The sequence below is a fragment of the Helianthus annuus genome, chromosome 8, assembly GCF_002127325.2.
Source record: "Helianthus annuus cultivar XRQ/B chromosome 8, HanXRQr2.0-SUNRISE, whole genome shotgun sequence".
Lineage (NCBI taxonomy): Eukaryota > Viridiplantae > Streptophyta > Magnoliopsida > Asterales > Asteraceae > Helianthus > Helianthus annuus.
In genome coordinates this window covers 165,601,584-165,622,843 of record NC_035440.2, presented here as the reverse complement: position 1 = coordinate 165,622,843, position 21,260 = coordinate 165,601,584, and the positions used below count along the sequence as shown (strand labels likewise).

The following is a 21,260-nucleotide window of genomic DNA, read 5'->3' as shown; positions in this document are numbered from 1 at the left end:
TTGCCCTCAAACCTTTCAAAATAGCCATTTTACTCCCTGATCTTTGAAGGCCTTCATGATTTTGCTCCCCGCCCCTAACTTCATCCAAAGTATTCGTTAAGTAAAAGGGCATTTCAGTAATTTATAAATGTAAGTATTAAATTATTTGTTATTAATTCCTAAAATCAATTTGTTTATTGATAAATCTATTTTTGTTTGTTATGTATCATCAAACCCATTTTTCATTTAAAAAAGAAAATCAAACCACCATTACATCACCATTCATCACCTGCAACCTATCCCCTCCCTCTGCTGCTAATCGACTACCACCACTGCCATTTCCACCAAACCGCCATCACCATTACCACCAGCCCGCCACCGCCATCACCACCAGTCCTCAACCACCATCGCAAACTCTACAGATCTGGCCACCACCACAACCTTGGTTCGAAACCCTAGATCCAGTTGAGAGGCTTCCACCGGCGGCTTCCTTCGTCGTCGACACCAACAGTATCAGTAAATCATCATCGTCCTCAACAATCAACGGCAACATCATCATCGAAAATCAGCGGCAGTTGGGGGTGTATCATCAGAGGAAAGCAGGTGACGTCGTCGGCATCTCTCTTCCGAGTCTCTCTCTCTCGCTGTGGTGTGTGTAAGACGGGGCAAATGGGGTTGCAGGGGAAGTTGGGGGTGTATCATCATAGGAAAGTAGGTGAGGGGAAGGGATGGTTGTGCGGGGTTGGTGTGTCGGAGAAACAAGAAGGCCGGTGGCCGGCCGGAACTTCTCCGGTCGCCGGCAGAGAAGACGAGCGGGGGTTTGTGGTGTGCAGCTGCACATTTGAAAATGGAATGGGGGTAGGTTTGGAATGTGTGGCGTAGTGGTGGAATGCTTTATAATTGACGGGGCAGTGCCTTAGTGGTGGTAGGGTTTGGAATGTGTGGCAGCGATGGAGATGAAGATGAATCCGTATGTTAAGAGAGAGAAGATGAATCTGTATTGTTATTATATATATAATATGTAGGATCGTGTTTCGACCCGAACGAGTCGTTCAGAGGAGTGTTCGTCAATTACAGGTGCGGAAAACAAGTAATCAACGTAGAAACAACTAGCAAATCTCTTTAAACACCTTTCTATATTGATTTATAACAGTTTACATCCAAATCTCGATCCGGCAGCACTTCGGTACGAGTTACAAGACTTGTTTTTGTGGTTCGCTTATGTGCACCTATTTATAGGTGAAGAGGTTCCCTCCAAGGTACATGTACACATAAGCGGACCTGACATATAAGCGGACCTGACACATAAGCGGACTTGACACATAAGCGGACCTCCTAGTGACACATAAGCGGACCTACCAGGTTAAACCTAAATTCTATCCTATTTTCTCGTAAAACATGCCCTGATCTAACAATCTAAAACTAAGACTCGATACAAGACGAAGTCGACAGATGTAGTGCACCAACATAATATAATCTTTTATTTATAGTTTTACTAAAATACCCTCAGTTTTATATTTGAAATTACTAAAATACCCTTTCAGTTAATAAACAATTTGGATGGAGTTAGGGGCGGGGAGCAAAATCATGAAGGCCTTCAAAGATCAGGGAGTAAAATGGCTATTTTTTGAAAGGTTTGGGACAAAACCGTTAAAGTGACCATACCACCGGGAGCAAAACAGAAGTTTACTCTAAAAAGAAAAACACGGTGAATGCCAGACTTGTTGACTGCCCTGGACCCGTCATGATGATTGTAGTTAAAAAGTATTTGGTGACAGGTCTAAAATATTTTTTTTTTCAAAACGAAGGCAAATGCATTAACGAGATCCTAGACAAAATCAAATGCTACAAGCCACATACGTAAGTCGGAGAACACCACCACTTTGACCTCACCAAATTACATAAGTTAGATGTAAAAACGCTGAATCACACGCGCACGTTGCGATGTGCTAACTCGCAAAATAACGTAGAAAAGAATAACAAAATCGATGTGGGATCCGCCCGTTGCGGCAAACTTGCCAAATGGGGAAAATAGACCTGTTGCGATATACATGTCAAATGTGAAAAAAATAGACCAACAACGTTGAATCACACACGCACGTTGCGACGTATTAACTCGCAAATTTGAGAACGAAACGTAAAACAAAAATACTTGCGAAAGATCAAAACTATGGGGGACAAAAGTTGTAAATAAAAAAGTTTTGGGTTAAATTAAAAAAGATGAAAAGTTTTGGTTTAAAAGTAAACAAATTAAGAGGGTTAAAATACAAAAAATGAAAACCTTTAGGTTAAAAGTGAAATCACAATTTTTTTTTTTTTTTGAAAAGCAACCCATGCTTGGGGTACAACAATAAAATGCAACAATGTGTTGCTAATTTATATTATGGAAATTATTATTTTAAAAATAGTAGTTGTATAAGGAGAGTAGGGGTTGAAGATGGAGATTTCAATTTTCAAATGCTTCGATTATTATTATTATGAGTTCCAAGTCATGAAGAATATCTAGATAGACTCCAGCAAGTACCTCTTCTTGATTTTCTCATGCGATCGAGGTGAAGGATGTTGGTTTCAAGCAAGGAATGACTGGTTCGAAATATAAGACGCTTCCTGGCTTGCTTGCTTGTAAGGTTCAAGTTCTATGATTGACAATAGTATGAGTAGGCTTTTAAAGTGCCGGTAAAATTAGGAAACCCAAGGATCACGTTTGATGTTGTTCTCAGGTACCAAAAAGATTATATGCAAAGAAAAAGACTATGCGAGATGTGTGGTTGATGTTTCGTGTTCATTTATGAATATGACCCTCTTGTTTTGACCATTAATTGATTACACTTATTTTACAAAGATATTAAGTGATTGATGTTTCGTGTTCATTTATAATATGATTCTGAATCGCTCTTTAAATAAAATAATTGATTACACTTATTTTACAAACATTACAAAGAAATACGTTGTTATATAAAGAATCATACGATAAATCAACTGACTATTTAAGAATGGGAAGAAGGTTTTGTCTCTCATAATCATTGCAACAATGTGGTCCCTTCCTTTGGTTGGCTAGAGTCTAAAAGTGGTGGAAAATGTCAAGGAACTATCATTTTTCTGGCTTACAAACAAGTCAAAGATTAGTTACCAGGAGTGGAATACTTGGAATTTATTTCATTTGAACTATGTAATGATATTGGGTGGGTCTTAATTAGGGTTAACCCGATTTGAATCCTAGACCATCCGAACCCGAATTAGAGAATACCCCAAAAACCTAAACCCGAAAAACCCTAACCTAATTAACAAGAACCTTAAATGGATCAGTTATCATGCCGCTTTTTCCCAACCAAAAACCCAAACAATCCCACCCGAAAAACGCGAAACTCGAAACCCGAACATTTATCGTTTATTTTGCCATATTAAATGATGTTTGAATTTGGACGATATTATTTAGCAGCATGATAAGTTTGAAGATATTTTTGTGAAAAAGAACATTTTTTTTCTATTTTATATTTAAACTTGAAAACCGAACAACCCGCCCTAAACTAACCTGCTGGACCCGAAGAACACCCCTAGTCTTGATGTATAATTTCTTAGTGGTTTTGATGTAACGTTTGACTTGTATTTTGTTTTCGGTTCCAACAACATGTTGATAGTGTGACAAATTCAGGATTTATTTTCTGATGGACGGTGGGAGGATTGGAAAGTTTAACTAAACTTTTAAGGGATACGATCATTATTTTTCCATAAATATTTACTAAATTTTCTTTTTAAAGGGGTGCTGACCCCACCTTACATGTGGCTCCACCACTCCTTGCTGGACTTTCGGTGAAATGAGATACAACATTTGATGTCAAAAAAAATAAAAAAAAAGACTTAAATGCCCGGATAGTCCATGTGGTTTGGTTTTTTTTCACCTTTAATCCCTAACTTTCTAAAATTACCTCTATAGTCCCTAACTTTTCAACTTTTCTTCCCAGATAGTCCCTGACATGGATGGGGGTTAGTTTTTGGTGTTAAGTGGATGTGAAATTACAAAAATACCCTTAGTGTTAAATTAATACTAAAAAATTAAAAGAGAGATGCTTTATAATTATAGATTTATGTGGGACCCACCCACTTCATCTTCTTCACACCATCTACATAACCTAATTATCTGCAATCATCTCTTTCCTTCACCTTCAAACTTGCAACCCTAACTCCACCAACAATGGCGTTTTTCGATCTCAACATGCCCTACACCAATTCACCAAACCAAACCTCCACTAACAACAAATCCAAAATTGAAACCTACCAAAACAGGTATATAAAGAAGACATATGTTAGGGAGTTTTTTCCAACAGACAAAAATGCTTTAAGAATAAATTTTTATATGCAACTTAATCTTGATTTTGACTTAAAAAAAAAACAAAAAAAAGATATTTTACTTACTTTTTGCAGCATTCATTGGGAAAACACATACTTTTTCTACACCTGGAGCTGGACTATAATTCCCACTACCCTGAACGTCATCGCCAACAATCCTAAGATCTCCTCCTTCCTCAACCGTTTCAGCAACCAGTTCGGCATCTTCTGAATCTGACTCAGACTGACACCTGGCAACTATGGAGCAACACCTCAATGTTCCAACCGCTGCTCCGTTCCGTTAGTACACTCGCCGGTTGTCGTTGATTCAGAGGCGAAAGGTTCGTCTTTAAATTTCGGTAATCCGATGATTAAAGGTTATGATATTTAATGGAATATTACAGAATATGCCTTTTGTATTTTAGGATATTATCTTGTATTTATGATTGTAATTACCACAATGTATATTTATACCAATGATGAATGAGAGATGAGGCAAGGATTCATTCATATCATTCTACATGGTATCAAGCCATTAGCCCTAATTCTTTTTTTTTTTCCTCCCTTACTGCCGTCACCTTCTTACTGCTACTTCTTTTCTTCTTTTTTTTTTCTTTTTCTCCAGCCAATTCCTTTTCTTCATCCATTATCTCAGCCAATCAATCCCTCCTCCCCATTCATCATTGTGTCTTCAAATTCTATTCACCCTGCTGTTACTGTTTCAAATATTAAGAACTTCATCCCTATTATCCTTGACATGAAGACAGACCATTACAACACTTGGTCTGAATTCTTTAAAATCCACTGCAAAGCTTATGACGTTATCGACCACCTAAAACCCAGACAACAACCCGCGACCTCATCCACTGACAAAGAAAAAGAAGCCACCTCCCCCAAACCACTTGAGTCATGGGACCGTCTTGACGCCATTGTTCTACAATGGATATACGGTACCATCTCTCAAGATCTTGTTTTCACGATCATGAAAAATAATTCCACCGCCTATGCCGCCTGGTGTACCCTAGAAAACCTTTTCCAAGACAACCAAGCATCTCGAACCATTGATCTCCAAAATAAATTTGCAAACACCCGACTTGATCAATTTCCCAACATGTCAGATTATTGCCAAGCCATGAAACTTATTTTTGACCAACTTACAAACCTTGGCTCAAACATCACCGAAAAACAACTTGTCCTACAAATCCTTACGGGGCTGAATGACCAATACGAGAGCATCTCTCTCATCATTCAACAAACCGACCCCCTCCCGGATTTTTTCAATACCCGCTCCCGATTATGTCAAGTCGAAGATAGGAAAGCCACCCAAGCCAAACTTGCGGCCCAACAAGCCGGCACCGCCCTTAGTGCAACCATCGATCAAACCCGTTCCACCACCGATAACCGCTTCACCAACCGCACCGAATCTGACAGGTCCCGTGGTCGTGGTCGCGGTCGCGGCAGAGGTCGATCCAGTTTTGGTCGTGGCCGTCCCCGAAACACCTACCCCACACAGTTTGGCCCAAACTCTTACTGGACGTTTCCCCCTTAGGCCAGCCCAACCTCCCAAAACTACTTCCCTTGGTCTCAATGGAATCAGCCGCCACCCTGTCCATACCCATCGAGCCCTGCCACTAACCCCACATCCCACGGCCCACCTCCTGGAAACGGCATCTTAGGCCCAAGACCGAGCCACTCATCCTCGGCCCAATCCTACAACACGGGACACACGAAAACGGACATTGCACAGGCACTTTATAATTTGGCTCTTCATCAGAATGACCCGTCTTGGACAATGGACACGGGTGCGTCAGGTACAATGTCTCCTCAACTTGATAAGTTTCCGTCTATTTTTAATTCTGGCATTATTCGTAATATAATTGTTGGTGATGGTAAAGCTATTCCGGTACTAGGACAAGGCAACATTACCCTACCACCACCTTTTCCCCCATTTAAACTTAAAAACGTCCTATATGCACCTAACTTAGTCAAAAACCTTATCTCTGTACGTCGTTTTACAACTGACAATCAATTATCTATTGAATTTGACCCATTTGGTTTTACTGTGAAGGACCTTCAGACCAAGAAACCTATCCTACGGTGTAATAGTTCGGGGGACCTCTACACTCTCAGCCCGTCCAACATCACAAATCTCTCCTCTGCATCCACTTTTACTGCAATTACTCAAGACATTTGGCATCAACGGCTTGGTCACCCTGGCCCAGCTCTTTTACAAAATTTAAAAACTAATAAAATTCTATTAAATGTGGTTATTTGAATAATAGAATATGTTCTGCTTGTATTTTTGGGAAACATGCCCGTCTTCCTTTTGTTTCTTCTAGTACAAGTACTTTTATGCCATTTGATCTTGTGCACAGTGATGTTTGGACATCTCCCATTCTTAGCAATGGGGGACACCGATACTATGTTCTATTTTTAGATGATTTCACCAATTTTTTTGTGGACCTATCCTATTACACATAAATCTAATGTCTTTGCCATGTTCACAAAATTTACAACCTTTGTCCAAACCTAATTCGGCTGTAAAATTAAACAACTTCAATGTGATAATGGCCGTGAATATGCTAATAACCAATTTCACCACTTTTGCAATCAAAACGGCCTACACTTCCGTTTTTCATGCCCTCACACATCTTCCCAAAATGGGAAGGCTGAACGTAAAATTCGCACCATAAACAACCTTATGAGAACCCTCCTCGCCCACTCTTCCATGCCAAACATTTATTGGTAACACGCCCTTGAAACCGCCACTTACCTATTAAATATCATCCCCACTAAACTGCATCACTTTCAAACTCCCACCCAACGCCTATACCACTGCCTTCCCTCATATGACCACTTATGTGTATTTGGATGCCTCTGTTATCCACTTATACCACACACCACCATTCACAAGTTGGAGTATCGATCTACTCCATGCGTTTTTCTAGGCTATCCACCGAACCACCGTGGTTACAAATGCCTTGACCTAAGCACCAACAAAATCATCATAAATCGTCATGTCCTAATTGACGAAACAACCTTTCCCTTTGCCAACAAACCCCAACCCACCCTTCAAACCTACACCTTCCTAGACGATACGATTCACCCATATTATACCTTCCCACCATCCGCTACCTCGCCACCTTCTACATCACCACCCGTACCCACTACACCACCATCCTCCCCGGCCACCACATCTACTGGCTCAACCACCCAAGCCCAACCCACACCCACTTCTACCCCATTACCTTCCAGCGCCACTCCCTTAAATACACCACATACATCCTCTGTCCCGGCCCAACAGGCCCCACCAGCCCAATCTCCAATCCCGCCAACACAGAACCCACTAAACACCTTTCCAACCAATACCACGCCCCCGCACCCCTCGGCCCAAACACCATCCACCCACGGCCAAACCTCTACCCCGAGCCCACTTCCTGTACCACCGCCACCACCCACTCGCTCTATGCGAACACGTGCCATGTCCTGCATCTCTAAACCCAAACAAATCTTCAACCTCCACACCTCCACCATTGTCCCAATTCCGAAAAATCCCAAAGATGCCTTGTCTAACCCGGAATGGTTTAATGCTATGTCCAACGAGTTTAATGCCTTAATTAAAAACAAGACTTGGGAACTTGTCCCGAGGCGACCGGATATGCATGTTATTCGCAGCATGTGGCTATTTCGCCACAAATACAGGTCTGATGACACTTTGGAACGATACAAGGCACGACTGGTATGTGATGGTCGTAATCAGGAAATTGGAGTGGACTGCGGGGAAACATTTAGCCCGGTTGTAAAACCGGCTACTATTTGCACGGTTTTATCTATAGCTATATCTCAAGCATGGTCGATTCATCAACTGGACGTTACCAATGCTTTTCTTCATGGAACCTTACAGAAACGGTATACATGTACCAACCTATGGGATTTCATCATAGGGACTACCCAGATCATGTATGTCTTCTCAAGAAATCATTATACGGTCTCAAGCAGGCACCTAGAGCATGGTACCTAAGGTTCACAGACTTCGTCATTTCCATTGGCTTTATTCAAGGTAAATGTGACAACTCTCTATTTACAAATCATCACGGGGGTGATATTGCATACTTACTTATTTATGTGGACGACATTATCCTAACCACCTCATCTGACGCTCTCCGCGTGTCTCTCATGTCCAGCCTCGCGGCTGAATTTGCTATGAAATATCTTGGACCTCTCAGTTACTTCTTGGGTATAAATGTCACTCGTACCGGTGACAAAATGTTTCTGTCTCAACACTCTTATGCTTTGGACATTATTGCTCGTGCAGGTATGCAAACCTGCAACCCCGTTGCCACTCCTGTTGACACAAAGCCCAAACGCAGTACCATCTCTAGCGAGCCCTTCGATAATCCTACGTTGTACAGAAGTTTGGCGGGTGCCCTTCAGTATCTCACCTTCACCAGACCTGACATCAGCTATGCAGTTCAACAGGTTTGTATGCAGATGCATGATCCGAAAATAGATCATTGGAATGCCCTCAAACGAATAATTCGATACATTCAGGGAACATCGAGTTTTGGCCTTGCACTTTCTTCTTGCTCAGATGTTTCACTACGGGCTTACACTGATGCTGACTGGGCTGGATGCCCCGATACACGTCGGTCCACCTCAGGTTACTGTGTTTACATGGGTCCCAATCTTTTGTCTTGGTCCTCTAAACGTCAGTCCACTATCTCCAGATCTAGTGCCGAAGCAGAATACCGTGCAGTAGCAAATGTCGTTGCAGAAGTCTGTTGGCTTCGGAATCTTCTCTTAGAGCTTCGCCGCCCGTTGAAAACGGCAACGCTCGTTTATTGTGACAACATTAGCGCCATCTATCTCTCAGGAAACCCAGTGCAGCATCAGCGTACCAAGCATATTGAGTTAGATATACACTTTGTTCGAGAACATGTTCAGCGGGGTAACATTCGAGTTCTTCATACTCCAACTCGGTTCCAAATTGCAGACATCTTCACTAAAGGCCTGCCAAGGATTTTGTTCGATGACTTTCATTCCAGTCTCAACATTCGGCCACCTCTTGCTTCGACTGCGGGGGTGTAATGGAATATTACAGAATATGCCTTTTGTATTTTACGATATTATATTTTTTTTTGTGATTGTAATTACCATAATGTATATTTATACCAATGATGAATGAGAGATGAGGCAAGGATTCATTCACATCATTCTACAATATTGTTGTTGTTAGGCCTTTGAGACCGGAGGTGTTTGATTTAGCTTGTAAGAGTTATGAGGTATTGTTGTCTTTTAAGTTTCGAGTAGGGCTGCAAACGGACTGAGGGGTGGAGGTGGAGGTGCCGGCCGGTGGGGGTGTGGTTGTAAGGGCAGTGTAATGTAGAGAGAGGACGAGTGGTGGTGGTGTTGGAAGGAGGTTGTGGGTGGATGCTGTACAGAGAGGGAGGGATGTAGTAGAGAGAGAAAATGGGTTTGTTTAGAGAGAGAAAATGGGTTAATATAAGGGCATGTTTAATTTAATAGTTTTTTTTAATTATAAGGGCATTTAAGTAATTTCACATTCACTTAACACAAAAAACTAACCTTCATCCACGCCAGGAACTATCCGGGAACGAAAGTTGAAAAGTTTGGGACTATAGAGGTAATTTTAGAAAGTTAGGTACTAAAGGTGAAAAAAGGCCAAACCACAGGAACTATCTGGGCGTTTAACTCTAAAAAAAAAATCAATTATGCAATTAAAATAGTAGTTTGGTTTGTTGGTATTGCCCTTTCGAATTTAATTCATAGCATATGCCTTTTAGGTCGTGGACCTCGTGGTGACTAATAATCATAATCATATCATCAGAATAATATAATGACTAAACTAAAAGTAAATGTGTAACTAAAAACAATAGTTATTTGACTTTTCTATTATATTTGGTTGAACATTCAAAATCTTATCATAACAATTGCATATATGTTCGTTTAATTGATATTTAAACAACTATGGACAAAGGACCATACTATTCTTTGGAAATGGGATTTATTTGGAGATAAATAACTAATTTTAAATAAAAAAAGTTGTAAGAATTACACAAACACATATAAACATTGGGTTATTGGATTTTAATAATCCCATGTATCACCAGTTGGCCGATAATAATCTCAACTTTAAAAATTCCCTCCAATAATCCCAACTTGTAAAAGTTTGACTGCCATTAATCATTTTTCTAACATAGGTGCACGTAAATCAGTTAAGGAGTCTCTAGGTGTAATTGAATCTTTTGAAGAGACCACATTCTTATATGTTTGAAAAGGATCAATGGCGGCCAAACTTTTATAAGTTGGGATTATTGGAGGGAATTTATAAAGTTGGGATTATTATCGGCCAACTGGTGAAACTTCGGATTATTAAAATCCAATAACCCTATAAACATTACTTTAAATATGGTTTATAAGAAGACAAATATCGACTTACATTTCTTTTCTTTTGTTACATCTAATAAGCACTACATGTACGTGTTTATCCTAGCTCTTCTGGGTCTCCTACTTTAAAATTGATTCGGTATTGAATTGATTTTAATTTGAATGCGACACGCTATAAACTGCTATAATAATTAAAATTAGAAGTGGAGGTGGGAAACCACGATTGGTATGCATGTTGGACTTTAATAATAAATCATGAAATCCTAGTATTAATTAGGATATTAGTATATAACAGTAGATTAGGATTCCGATTTGTTTTTTTAAGATCCTTTAAGAATTTGTGATTTATTTGTCATCTTGTATAAATCTTCAAGATCGTAAGAAGTTATCATCATTGTAATACAGTTTCTTTTATGTTCTGTGCGAAAATCTAAAGTGTGGTGTTTTAAACATGCATTCATTGTGTTTTAAACCTTCAGTCTAGTATGTGTTCTTCGTATGGTGTTTTAAACCTGCAGTCCAGTATGTGTTCTTTGTATGGTGTTGCATTCATGGTGTTTTAAACATGCAGTCCAATATGTGTTCTTCGTATGGTGTTTTAAACCTGCATTCATGGTGTTTTAAACCCGCAATCCAGTATGTGTTCTTCGTATGTTCTTCGCATGATGTTTTAAACATGCATTTACACATGCATTCATGGTGTTTTACACCTGCATTCTAGTATATGTTCTTCGTATGGTGTTTTAAACCTGCATTTCAGTAGGCTTCATATCATGCTATACGTAATTTTTTTTATCTATATAAACATAACACTATGGTACTCATATTAAAGATAAAAAAACTCATTATTATTGTGTAATTTGTTTAAAAAAAATGTTACATATAAAAAGTTATTGACGTTTAAAAAATACGAATGGAACTTGGATGTGAATTAAAGTTGATGGCAGATTCTTTATTTAAAAATATCATATAAAAACACACTATTATCCATAATCTAGCCAAACTAGTAAAAAAAAAATTAAAACATAATTTACATTTTTAAGTCCTTATTGATTTTAACCATTAACTACAAGATCTAAAGGCTTAAAACACTTCTTATAAAGCCACCCATGTTTACACTAACCCCACCCTGTAACGGTATTCCTTTATCCTTAAGTAATAGATAATATTATTTTAAATTATTGAGACGACATATAATAAGGTTAAAGACACTTAAACTACTCAAAGGGTCTCAAATAACCCATCTAGCAAAGTGAATTACTTAATTTTTCAATTTATGTCATTTTCATTAAATTGTTTAAAATATGAAAATTTCTTGGCACATTCACTTCAAGTCCAAAACCTAAAATAAAAATTTTTGGTGCCACAAGTAAACATATTTAATCTGATAATCTTTACAAGTATATATAGACATTTATCAAATATAATAATACATCGAATAAAATGTACAAAATGTGCTTTATGTTTGTTCAAACTTGTGAGTTTCAACCTTTATGTTTAAAACTTGTTGAAAACAACATTTACGTTTATTTTTGTTGCAGGTCCGATCCTTTTCGACTAACCAAGTTAATTTTCTCAGTTTAGTTTCCTCACATGCCTAACATGTGAGGGTATATTTGTCATCTCAGCTAGGTTCTTCTCATGATGGGCCTTCAAGCGTACAAACCTCTGCAAATCATAGCACAAAAAAAGTCAGAATATGGGATCCTTCACTACATGCAGAATTACCACCAATGGATCAAGGATCCTTACTTCGGTGACGAACTCGTGGAATTGCCTCTCAACCTTGAAGGCATCATCTTCTGGCTCCACAAGTTTTTCCTTTTAGACCCAGATTTGGCCCCAGTCGTCACAGCCTTGGGCTTAAGGATGCTTTGGCCCTTGGCCAACTCTTTCTTGATGGAGCGAGGATAGAGCATGTTGTCGATATCATCCAACCCAAACTTAGAGGCAGACTTGCTGGCAGATCTTTAAGCGCCTATTCCAAGAACAAACAGATAAGTGTTTCATTCCATACATTTTATTAAACTCAAATTACAATATATAAAAATGCACAAATACTTACTTGACATGATGTAGGATGTGGAAGTTTTTTCTTCAGAATCCTTGATCCTCAGCTTGAACGTCCTTACAGATGAATCGAGAGCTAGAAAAGCTGCAACCCTCTATTCTGTTCCAGGAAGGTTGGCAAGACAAGCGAAGTTGGTTACTGCATGCAAACAAAAGAAAAGGATAAGTCAATAAAAATAGTAATCTCTACACTGGTTATCTAAGGAGCATATATCCTACCCTTCAAGATCCACTTTTTAGGCAAACTATCCCCATGGGGGATCGAGTCCCTTCTCACAAAGAAGAACTGGTTCTTCCATGTGGATTCGTTTTGAGTGGTCTTGAGGATTGGAAGAGGCTGATGAGGTTTAGCCTTGTACAGAAAGCGACTAGAGCCGTGGGTGACTAAGGAGTAGAGATATGATAGCTCAGAAAATGTTGAAATTAAGGTCTTTAGCTTTGATAATCTCTTCGACAGTATAAAGAGCTGTCTAAAGCATGGGCATGGCCTGACAGTAACTGATTCCGGTCAGAGTGAAGAATCTTTAGGTGAGGTCTGGAAAAGGGTAAGAATAACCTAGGAGAAAAGGCAAGGCTGGAAAACAAACCCACACAGGTGAAATCGCATCGCTGCGAACTGACGGATCAAATGGCCGAAAAACGGTTTCTGGTGGAAAACAGAGGAAAAGACTCTCAATCTCCGGGTCAGTGAACTTACAAATCTTTGATGAAGGATTCATCAGGAGATTCTGACTCTAGGGTGTGTTATCCTTCTCCGGGCTATTACCGGGATAGGATCGGGTGATCATCTTCGTCATTTTTTGAAAAGAGGGATGAAGGATTTTGATAGGAAAAGAGAGAGAGAGAGAGAGAGAGAGAGAGAGAGAGAGAGAGTAATACCTGATTAAACTCTGGACCAATAAATTTACTTATAAACGAATAATAAGAATTGGGTCGTGTAATTTCGTTTGAAAATGAAATTATTTTCGAATCATTATGGAATCAAATTAGAAAATTATTCCTATTTTTATCATTTTTTTTTCGAATCTATTTTAGAGCGAATGGTAATCTTATAAGCGCTTGACCAATAAATAGATAGAATATACTACAATGTTGATTTCATGAACAGTGCCCAAGCCATTTAAAAGATGCCACGTAATTTTTTTAATAGTTACAATTTCACCAGTTATACTATAAATAATATACACCTTAACTCATGTATTTTGTATTTAATTTTATTTTTTATTAATCACTTTCGTTAGTTAACCCTTAAAAAAAGTTGAATACATAGTTATATTTTTTTATCAACATTCCAACATAACTTTTATTAAAAGCAAAGTTGTATTTAAAATAATGTGATCTTTTGGTGTCGTATACTATCCCGGGTACTTACACGTAATGACACCGATACTGAACAAACAACATCAGTTTCAATATCAACATTATAAGAATCAGTATCAGCATTTATTTTTATACTTTTAGATCGATGTAAAATATTTATTTTCGGGCAATTTTTTTTACTGCATCACGCAAGTGAATAACCAACTTACTAATCAAAACATTTCTTATTAAAATATGTAAAATGAAGAGAAAAACCACAATTAAAGAATCATGAATTATGTGTTGATCTAGTCTAGTCTTGTTAAACTTATTTAATCCAGAAAGAATTATTCATAAACATTCGGTTGGACCGAGATTTTTGGTAAACGATTCGCCAGTCATATTCCCAAATCGTTGTTTTGTAATTGAACCCTCCCTCTGCAACAAAACAACAACAAACAACAAAACAAACAACCTCCTCCTTCTTCTTCTTCTTCTTCTTCTTCTTCTGCATATGAATCAAACACGAAGATCCCCCATATCTCCGGTGATTCGTTCCGGCTCCGGCTCCGGTCAAGTTTGGAATCAAAGTTCAAGCTCCACTTCTAAATCCTCCACTTCTAAATCAAGCTCTGCTTCTATATATTCCTTAAACAAGGATCAACAACCAAAGAAAGATGCCTCCTTTTTTGGTTTTTTAGCTAGGGTTTTGACCTGTACGGGTGATATTGCTGCTGTTGATGAAGATCATCATCCACCTCCTACAATTCAATGTAAGTTTTGTTCATTTGTTGATGTAGTAGTAATTCAGAATTCAACTTCTTATATAACAATTTTGATGGGTTAGTCTTTTTTTTTTTTTTTTGGGGGGGGGGGGGGGGGTGAGGATTTTAGGTTAGGGTTTTAAGTGCTTAATCATTCTATTGGATCATGGGAGCTTATTGAAATTTACATTCTTGATCTTTTCCCATGTTTGACTGTTAAAAGTCAAATGGTTTGTTTATTGATCTTTGTTGAGGAAGAGAGATTGACATGGATTGAAAATGAGTATTAGATTAAACCTTAACCTCAAACTAGGATGATTTAACATTTTGAAACTACAGTTTTTATTAATTTGATACGTCAAAAGATTAATGTTTGACTATATGAAGTCAAAGGAGGAAGTAATTGTAGATATGCTCTGCATTTTCTCCATCTTAATGTACCACACTAGTAAGAGAAAGCTAAATGCAAGCATAAATATTTTGTATTCAAGCAATTGCGACTGGAATCCTGCATAGCCTTTTGAGTTTTTGATGATAAAGTGTCGGTCATGTCATGTTCGTGGGTTGAATCGTTAATCCAAACACGACCCATATACTTATTTGGGTCAAAGACGTCAACCCTAACCCAAACACACTTAAAGTCGTGTAAGCTGACCATGACCCGTTTAACCCATTTATTTGACGAGTCAAAGAGGTTGACGTGTTGGCGGGTAACAGGTCATGTTCCAGTTGACGTATCGTATCATAAATTGCCACCCGTGACATCGAAATTCTGCATCAAATAGCTGTACCAGGTGCAGGATTATGTTGTAGAACCTGTGCCTAGAGCAGAAACCGTGTGCAATGAACACAAATAACATTTGTTCAAATCTCGATTTGATTTACATTGGATTTTCACAAAGTATAACAATTGAGTATTTTTCTGCAGCTTTCACACATACTTCTGTAGAGAGCAACAAAATACTCTATCACTCGAATTCCACTATATCTTCTAAGGCATCTGAGGGGCCACATGGCACAGGCACAGATGAGTTATCTTTTCAAGATATTTGCAAAGCAACTGGAAATTTCTCCGCTGCAAATATAATTGGGGAAGGCGGATTTGGGGTCGTTTATAAGGGAACACTGAAGAATGGGTCCGTCATTGCCGTAAAGCGTGCGAAAAAGGTTCCTTTTCTTGTTAGACTAAAAATCGTGCAAAAGTTTTTGATGTCAGTGCAGGATGTTAAAACGTTTTTGTTGTTTATTTACAGAACAATTATGACACAGGGACACCAATGGAGTTCAAAAACGAAATACTAACATTATCAAAGATCGAGCATCTAAATCTAGTTAGATACTATGGATATATAGAGCACGCAGATGAGCGTCTTATCCTGGTAGAATATGTTCCAAATGGAAATCTTCGTGAACATATAGATGGTAAGCCAACACTTTTCTCGGAAGGGCAGTTTCGTCCTTTCACATCTACTTTTATGATCAATAATAATAATAATAATAATAATAATAATAATAATAATAATAATAATCATTTCTTTCTGTTTAGGTAAACGTGGAAACGGGCTTGAAATCGGAGAACGTCTAGACATTATGATCGATGTAGCTCATGCAGTTACATATTTGCATGCATATACAGGTATTTGGTTTTCAAGATAAGTTATAACATTCTTGAAATTTCGTTAAATTCCATGAATCATAAGTCAACCATTTTTTAAAAACTTTTTTTCAGATCAACCGATAATACACAGAGATATAAAATCATCGAACATACTGATTACGGATAAACTGCGCGCAAAAGTGGCTGATTTTGCGTTGGCGCGTATAAAAGTTGAAGATGACGCCACTCATATTTCGACTCAAGTCAGAGGAACTGCAGGCTACATGGATCCTGAATACATCAGTACATACCAACTTACTGATAGAAGCGATGTTTATTCATTTGGCGTTGTGCTTGTCGAACTTGTGACTGGAAGATTACCGATCGAGTTACACAAACCGACAAATGAGAGATTTACAACAAAATGGGTTAGTAAACAAAAAAAAAGTTTTCAATATTGTTATATAGGCACTCGTACGTTTTTCCAACTGTAAAAGCCGTTTTCAATCCGCAGGCATTGCAAAGACTAAAAGGAGGGGAGGTTGTGCTGGCAATGGATCCAAAGCTAAGGAGGAACCCGGCATCACTGATGGTGATTGAAAAGGTTTTGAGACTAGCGAGACAATGTTTGGCCCCCACGAAGCAACCTAGACCGTCGATGAAGAAATGTGCAGAAATCTTGTGGAAGATTAGAAAAGATTTCCATGAGCATAATGATGTTATGGCGGCCGCAAACCATTCTGTACAGGTGCCAGAAATCGATGCTCGAAAGAATCGTCGTGAGTTTTTTGGTATTGAAGATGATAGCAGCAGCAACCAAAGGTTTCAATCCGCGTAAAGAGGTTTTGTATGTAGAAGATTATTCAATTGTGTCTGTATTTTGCAATCATATGTTTTCTTTAGTTGTTTACACATACATGTATATCTTTTTGGTGATGGTATTCTGGTTGATTATTAATTCTACACAAAATATATATAAGTTTTGTATGTTTGTTGATTGTAATAATAATAATAGCAAAAATAATAGTATTACCAAGAGATGGACATGCATGAACTTGATTTTACGTATTTATTTGTGTCAAAGACGCTAAGTTTTAATCTATACTCGATAAAATATAAAAACATGTAACCTGAATATATTGTGTAGAGCTCATCTAAACAAGGCGAAATGGATTCGACGGGTCATGTTTAATGAGCTAATAGGCGAGTGAGTATTTGTAAGTGGACTAACAGGCGACGAATATTTTCTGTTGTAACGAATTTGACGGATCATGTTTATTGGGCTAATAGGTGAGTATTTGCGAACAGACTCAAAATTATCTGAAGGTCCTCAAAAAGGCTTCGGTCTCGTAATCCCCTTCTATCAGTTTGCTTTGTTGTTCGGGTAGGAAAGGATGAAAAACGACACACCAAGACCACTTCAAGCCGAAATGGTTCTCATTGCACTGCTAAGCAATGCCCAAGTCGCAACTCCTTTATCTAAATGAGTCCAAAACAGTTTGATATCGATATGTCAGCATGTTTAATTGATTAATAATAGGTAACCTATATAGCAGATAAGTATGACAACAATCAGATGTTTCAACCAACGGGTAATTTATTCAAGCACATGCAACAAAAAAGGTTTAAAGTAAAGCCTTACAACCACACACAAGCAATTATAACTGAAACGACATGCATGAAGCATACTTGTCGATGCTTTAACTACTAGGAGAAGCAGACCTGCTACTGCCACTTGAGGGAGATCTCGGGGATACACTAGGAGAATGCCCCCTTCTTGACCTAACAGGCGACATGCTAGAAGAATAGCTTCTGTAATGCCTCCTTGGAGAAGAAGACACGCTTCTAGAAACACGCCGATAACGCACGCTTCTGCTCCTGTAATCCCTCCTTGGAGGAGGTGACACACTTCTAGAAACACTCCTGTAGCGCCTGTAGTCAGGTGAGTAGTACCTGCTTGAACTTCTGTAGTCTGGTGAAGAGTCCCTAGAACGGTAGCGACCTCGGCTTCTGTAGTAACGGTCTTCTGGAGTGTAAGATCTGGAACGTCGGTGGCTCCTCCTCCTACGGTAGTCGTCTGGGGTTGGGGAGTAGGACCTACGTCTACTGTATGGGGAAGTAGAACGGGAGTATGACCGACGACGGCGCCTACTGTAATCTGGAGAGTATGACCTTGACCTTTCAGATGAGTAAGAAGGAGAACGGCTTCTTGAATAAGGAGAATATGTTGGGGATCGACGACGAACTGCTTGAACCAACAACAAATACAGTTAGCCATATCATTTTGATGCATAGAATTACAACTAGTACAACAGGGTAAGATTATTTCAAAACATACCATGTACGGTCCTCAGTCCAAGGTATCTTCCTGGAGTGGGGGTGCGCCCTCTTCGCCTCCTGGCCTGTAATTTCAAATGGGAAGCATGAGCTCTAGAAGCTACAATGTCTTATTCAATACAGATTGGAGTCATTTTTTAATCGGCATGGAAACATAAACATTTTGTGATAAGTTGAGATATATAAAATTGCATAGAAAGAAAGATTAAGGAATGGGGGGATATACAACCACAACCCTCTGCTGGGTTGATAGTCTGATATTTGCTTTTGATGTGATTTGTTAATTTGGGACTCTGATGAAGAGCCGCAACATACATACAGCAAGCAACCTCTGTCAAAACAAACACTTCACCCACGAAAGCAAACAACTTGATAACAAAACTAAAAACATAATAATCTTTCAGATATAATACTTAAGTTTAATTCATCAGCAACAAACTGAATAACAACAAGTAAAACGCATGCAAATAAAAGACATTTACCTTCTCCACAGTGATGACACGACCATCAAGAACAGAACCATCTAGGTACTTGATGCAACTATCAGCTTCCTTAATACTGGACATGGATACAAACCCAAATCCACGAGATTCCCGTGTCCAAGGATCTATCACAAGGCGGACGTCTTCCACCTTAAACAAAACATTCAGTCATTATGATCACATGATACCCTAATTTTAAAACTGATTGTTGGATTGATGATACAAACATGTAAATCACTACCTTCTATCGTAAGTTAATGATTTGAAGATCATGGTGATTTTTTTATGCATTTAGCATAAAATTAAATGTTCAAATATATATATAGAGAGAGAGAGACAGCATCTCAAACATACCTTTCCCTCTGCTGAGAAATGCTTCTCAAGATCTCTCTTCGTAACTCGCCGTGATAAACCAGTCACATACAAACTGTTTCCAGGGTTTTCAATGTCACTTGCATCATAGCTCCTGCAAGCCACTCAAACTAATAACTACAAGCTCACAGATGTAAATAATCTGACAATCTGTGGTTACCGATAAACTAAGCCTAAATTATAGAGACTAAAAAGAATAAAAGGTGTTCAAGTTGTGTGAACATTTAAAAAGAAATCTTACCGACTCCTGGATCTCGATCTGGACCTGGACCTTGATACAGACCTGCTGTATCGTTTGTGTGGTGGCGAAGGCGAAGGAGAAGGAGAGTACCTTGATCTCCTCGAGTATGACATCTGGATGAGCCAAAGGAAAAAAAAAAAAAAAACAGGCTGTGTTAGAAATGATGATCATAAAAGCCGCCATAAACATAAATACACAATTCACAACAAATGACAGTAACTTCTTTGAACAGCAATTCCTAGATTTTCTAGGATAAATACAGCAACATATGCACCCTACATGCTTCGAACATCCGGCATTTAAATACAAAATTTCCAAAAATTATAGTGATTAACATCAAATTTTCCAGAGTCGTAAACAATGTTAGATTTGGATTAACAAATAGGCAATTAAATACAAATTTTCCAAATTATAGTAGCTAACATCAGATTTTCCAAAATCATAAACAACGTTTGATTTGGATTAACAAATAAAAAATTAATTTGGATCAACAATTAAGAAACTAATAGAGATAAACGACGTCTCATACACAAAACAAAATAAAATAAAATCAAACTACATGTAAATCGTAATTTCACATGACTAATCGAATCAATCAATGATTAATCACATAGAAAAGTAACTCGTCAAACAATTTAAAAACAACCGGTGATTTGGTAAAACTACACGAATTACAATCGATAACTAATCACATACAAAACGTAAATCATCGAACAATTTGCAAACGTAATAAAAATTCAGTAAAAGCATGGATGAAACGGTAACTGACCTCAACAATTAAAGTAGATGAACAAGAAGGGTGAAGAAATTTGATGAAGCTGAAGGTGATAATTTGTGTTGATTGGTGAAGGAATCTGAAAACTTTACGGAAATGCAGGTTGCAACCGTACACGTGGAAGTCGGAACTCTCGAGAATGGAACAGAAGCTTCTGGATGGCGGATGCCAAATCAATGTTTACTTCCGGTTTAATTTTTTTTTAACAGCAACAAATCATCCCTCAGTATTATCGGGCATCTACCGAACAAATGGAGTACTCTGAGAGTAACCTGAGTCGTTCACCACCACTTCTGGAGAAAATCAGTAACTCACCCGTCCATAGGCACGATAGTGAAATTACCGGTAAAACTCGTTTGGCTCAAGGATCGATCCGAGTTTTCCCTGAGTCTCCTATCATTGCCCACTAGTGTCTTACCCTTTTTCTTTTTGCACCAAATGGGAATCGAACTTGAGTCTTCACAGATGAACTCAAATCGTTTAATGCTAGTTAGTTGATGTTGTATAAACTATAAAGGAGGCGGGTCATCTTGTATTTGGAGGCCCAAGATCGTGTGACAAAAGGGGATTCACTAAAATGGCTCTAACTTGGGCTACGAGGGTCCGTTTT

At 38.4% G+C, this 21,260-nt stretch overlaps 3 protein-coding genes and 1 long non-coding RNA gene across 10 annotated transcripts; 2 read left to right on the top strand and 2 right to left on the bottom strand.

Annotated features, from left to right (window-relative positions):
* Window positions 1-8,154: 8,154 nt before the first annotated feature.
* LOC110870685 (uncharacterized mitochondrial protein AtMg00810-like) lies at window positions 8,155-9,393 on the top strand. The gene has a single exon (XM_022119860.1). It carries the CDS (start codon window positions 8,155-8,157, stop codon window positions 9,391-9,393), a length of 1,239 nt encoding a protein of 412 aa, XP_021975552.1.
* A 2,874-nt stretch (window positions 9,394-12,267) lies between these two features.
* LOC110871540 lies at window positions 12,268-12,919 on the bottom strand. Its single transcript, XR_002553819.2, has 3 exons — window positions 12,779-12,919; window positions 12,466-12,691; window positions 12,268-12,381 (listed from the first exon to the last, which is right to left on the bottom strand). It is a non-coding gene; the product is annotated as an uncharacterized LOC110871540 (long non-coding RNA).
* Window positions 12,920-14,440: 1,521 nt separating this feature from the next.
* On the top strand, window positions 14,441-17,434 carry LOC110873871 (calmodulin-binding receptor-like cytoplasmic kinase 2). The gene is made up of 6 exons (XM_022122884.2): window positions 14,441-14,855; window positions 15,775-16,013; window positions 16,100-16,268; window positions 16,393-16,482; window positions 16,576-16,871; window positions 16,958-17,434. The coding sequence occupies exons 1-6, from the start codon at window positions 14,597-14,599 to the stop codon at window positions 17,279-17,281; spliced, it is 1,377 nt and encodes a 458-aa protein (XP_021978576.1). The 5' UTR covers window positions 14,441-14,596; the 3' UTR covers window positions 17,282-17,434.
* A 570-nt stretch (window positions 17,435-18,004) lies between these two features.
* LOC110873869 (serine/arginine-rich splicing factor SR45a) lies at window positions 18,005-20,826 on the bottom strand. Of its 7 annotated transcripts, none has more exons than XR_004864420.1 (7): window positions 20,645-20,825; window positions 19,876-19,988; window positions 19,617-19,728; window positions 19,263-19,412; window positions 19,007-19,126; window positions 18,782-18,845; window positions 18,005-18,688 (listed from the first exon to the last, which is right to left on the bottom strand). XR_004864420.1 is itself a non-coding variant. In XM_022122882.2 (6 exons), exons 2-6 carry the CDS (start codon window positions 19,986-19,988, stop codon window positions 18,144-18,146), a joined length of 984 nt encoding a protein of 327 aa, XP_021978574.1. In that variant the 5' UTR covers window positions 20,645-20,820; the 3' UTR covers window positions 18,005-18,143. The 7 variants fall into 7 exon arrangements, 1 of the variants encoding a protein (XP_021978574.1); XR_004864419.1 differs by having other exon boundaries at window positions 19,010-19,126; XR_002555533.2 differs by having other exon boundaries at window positions 18,610-18,688; window positions 19,010-19,111; window positions 20,645-20,826.
* Window positions 20,827-21,260: the final 434 nt, after the last annotated feature.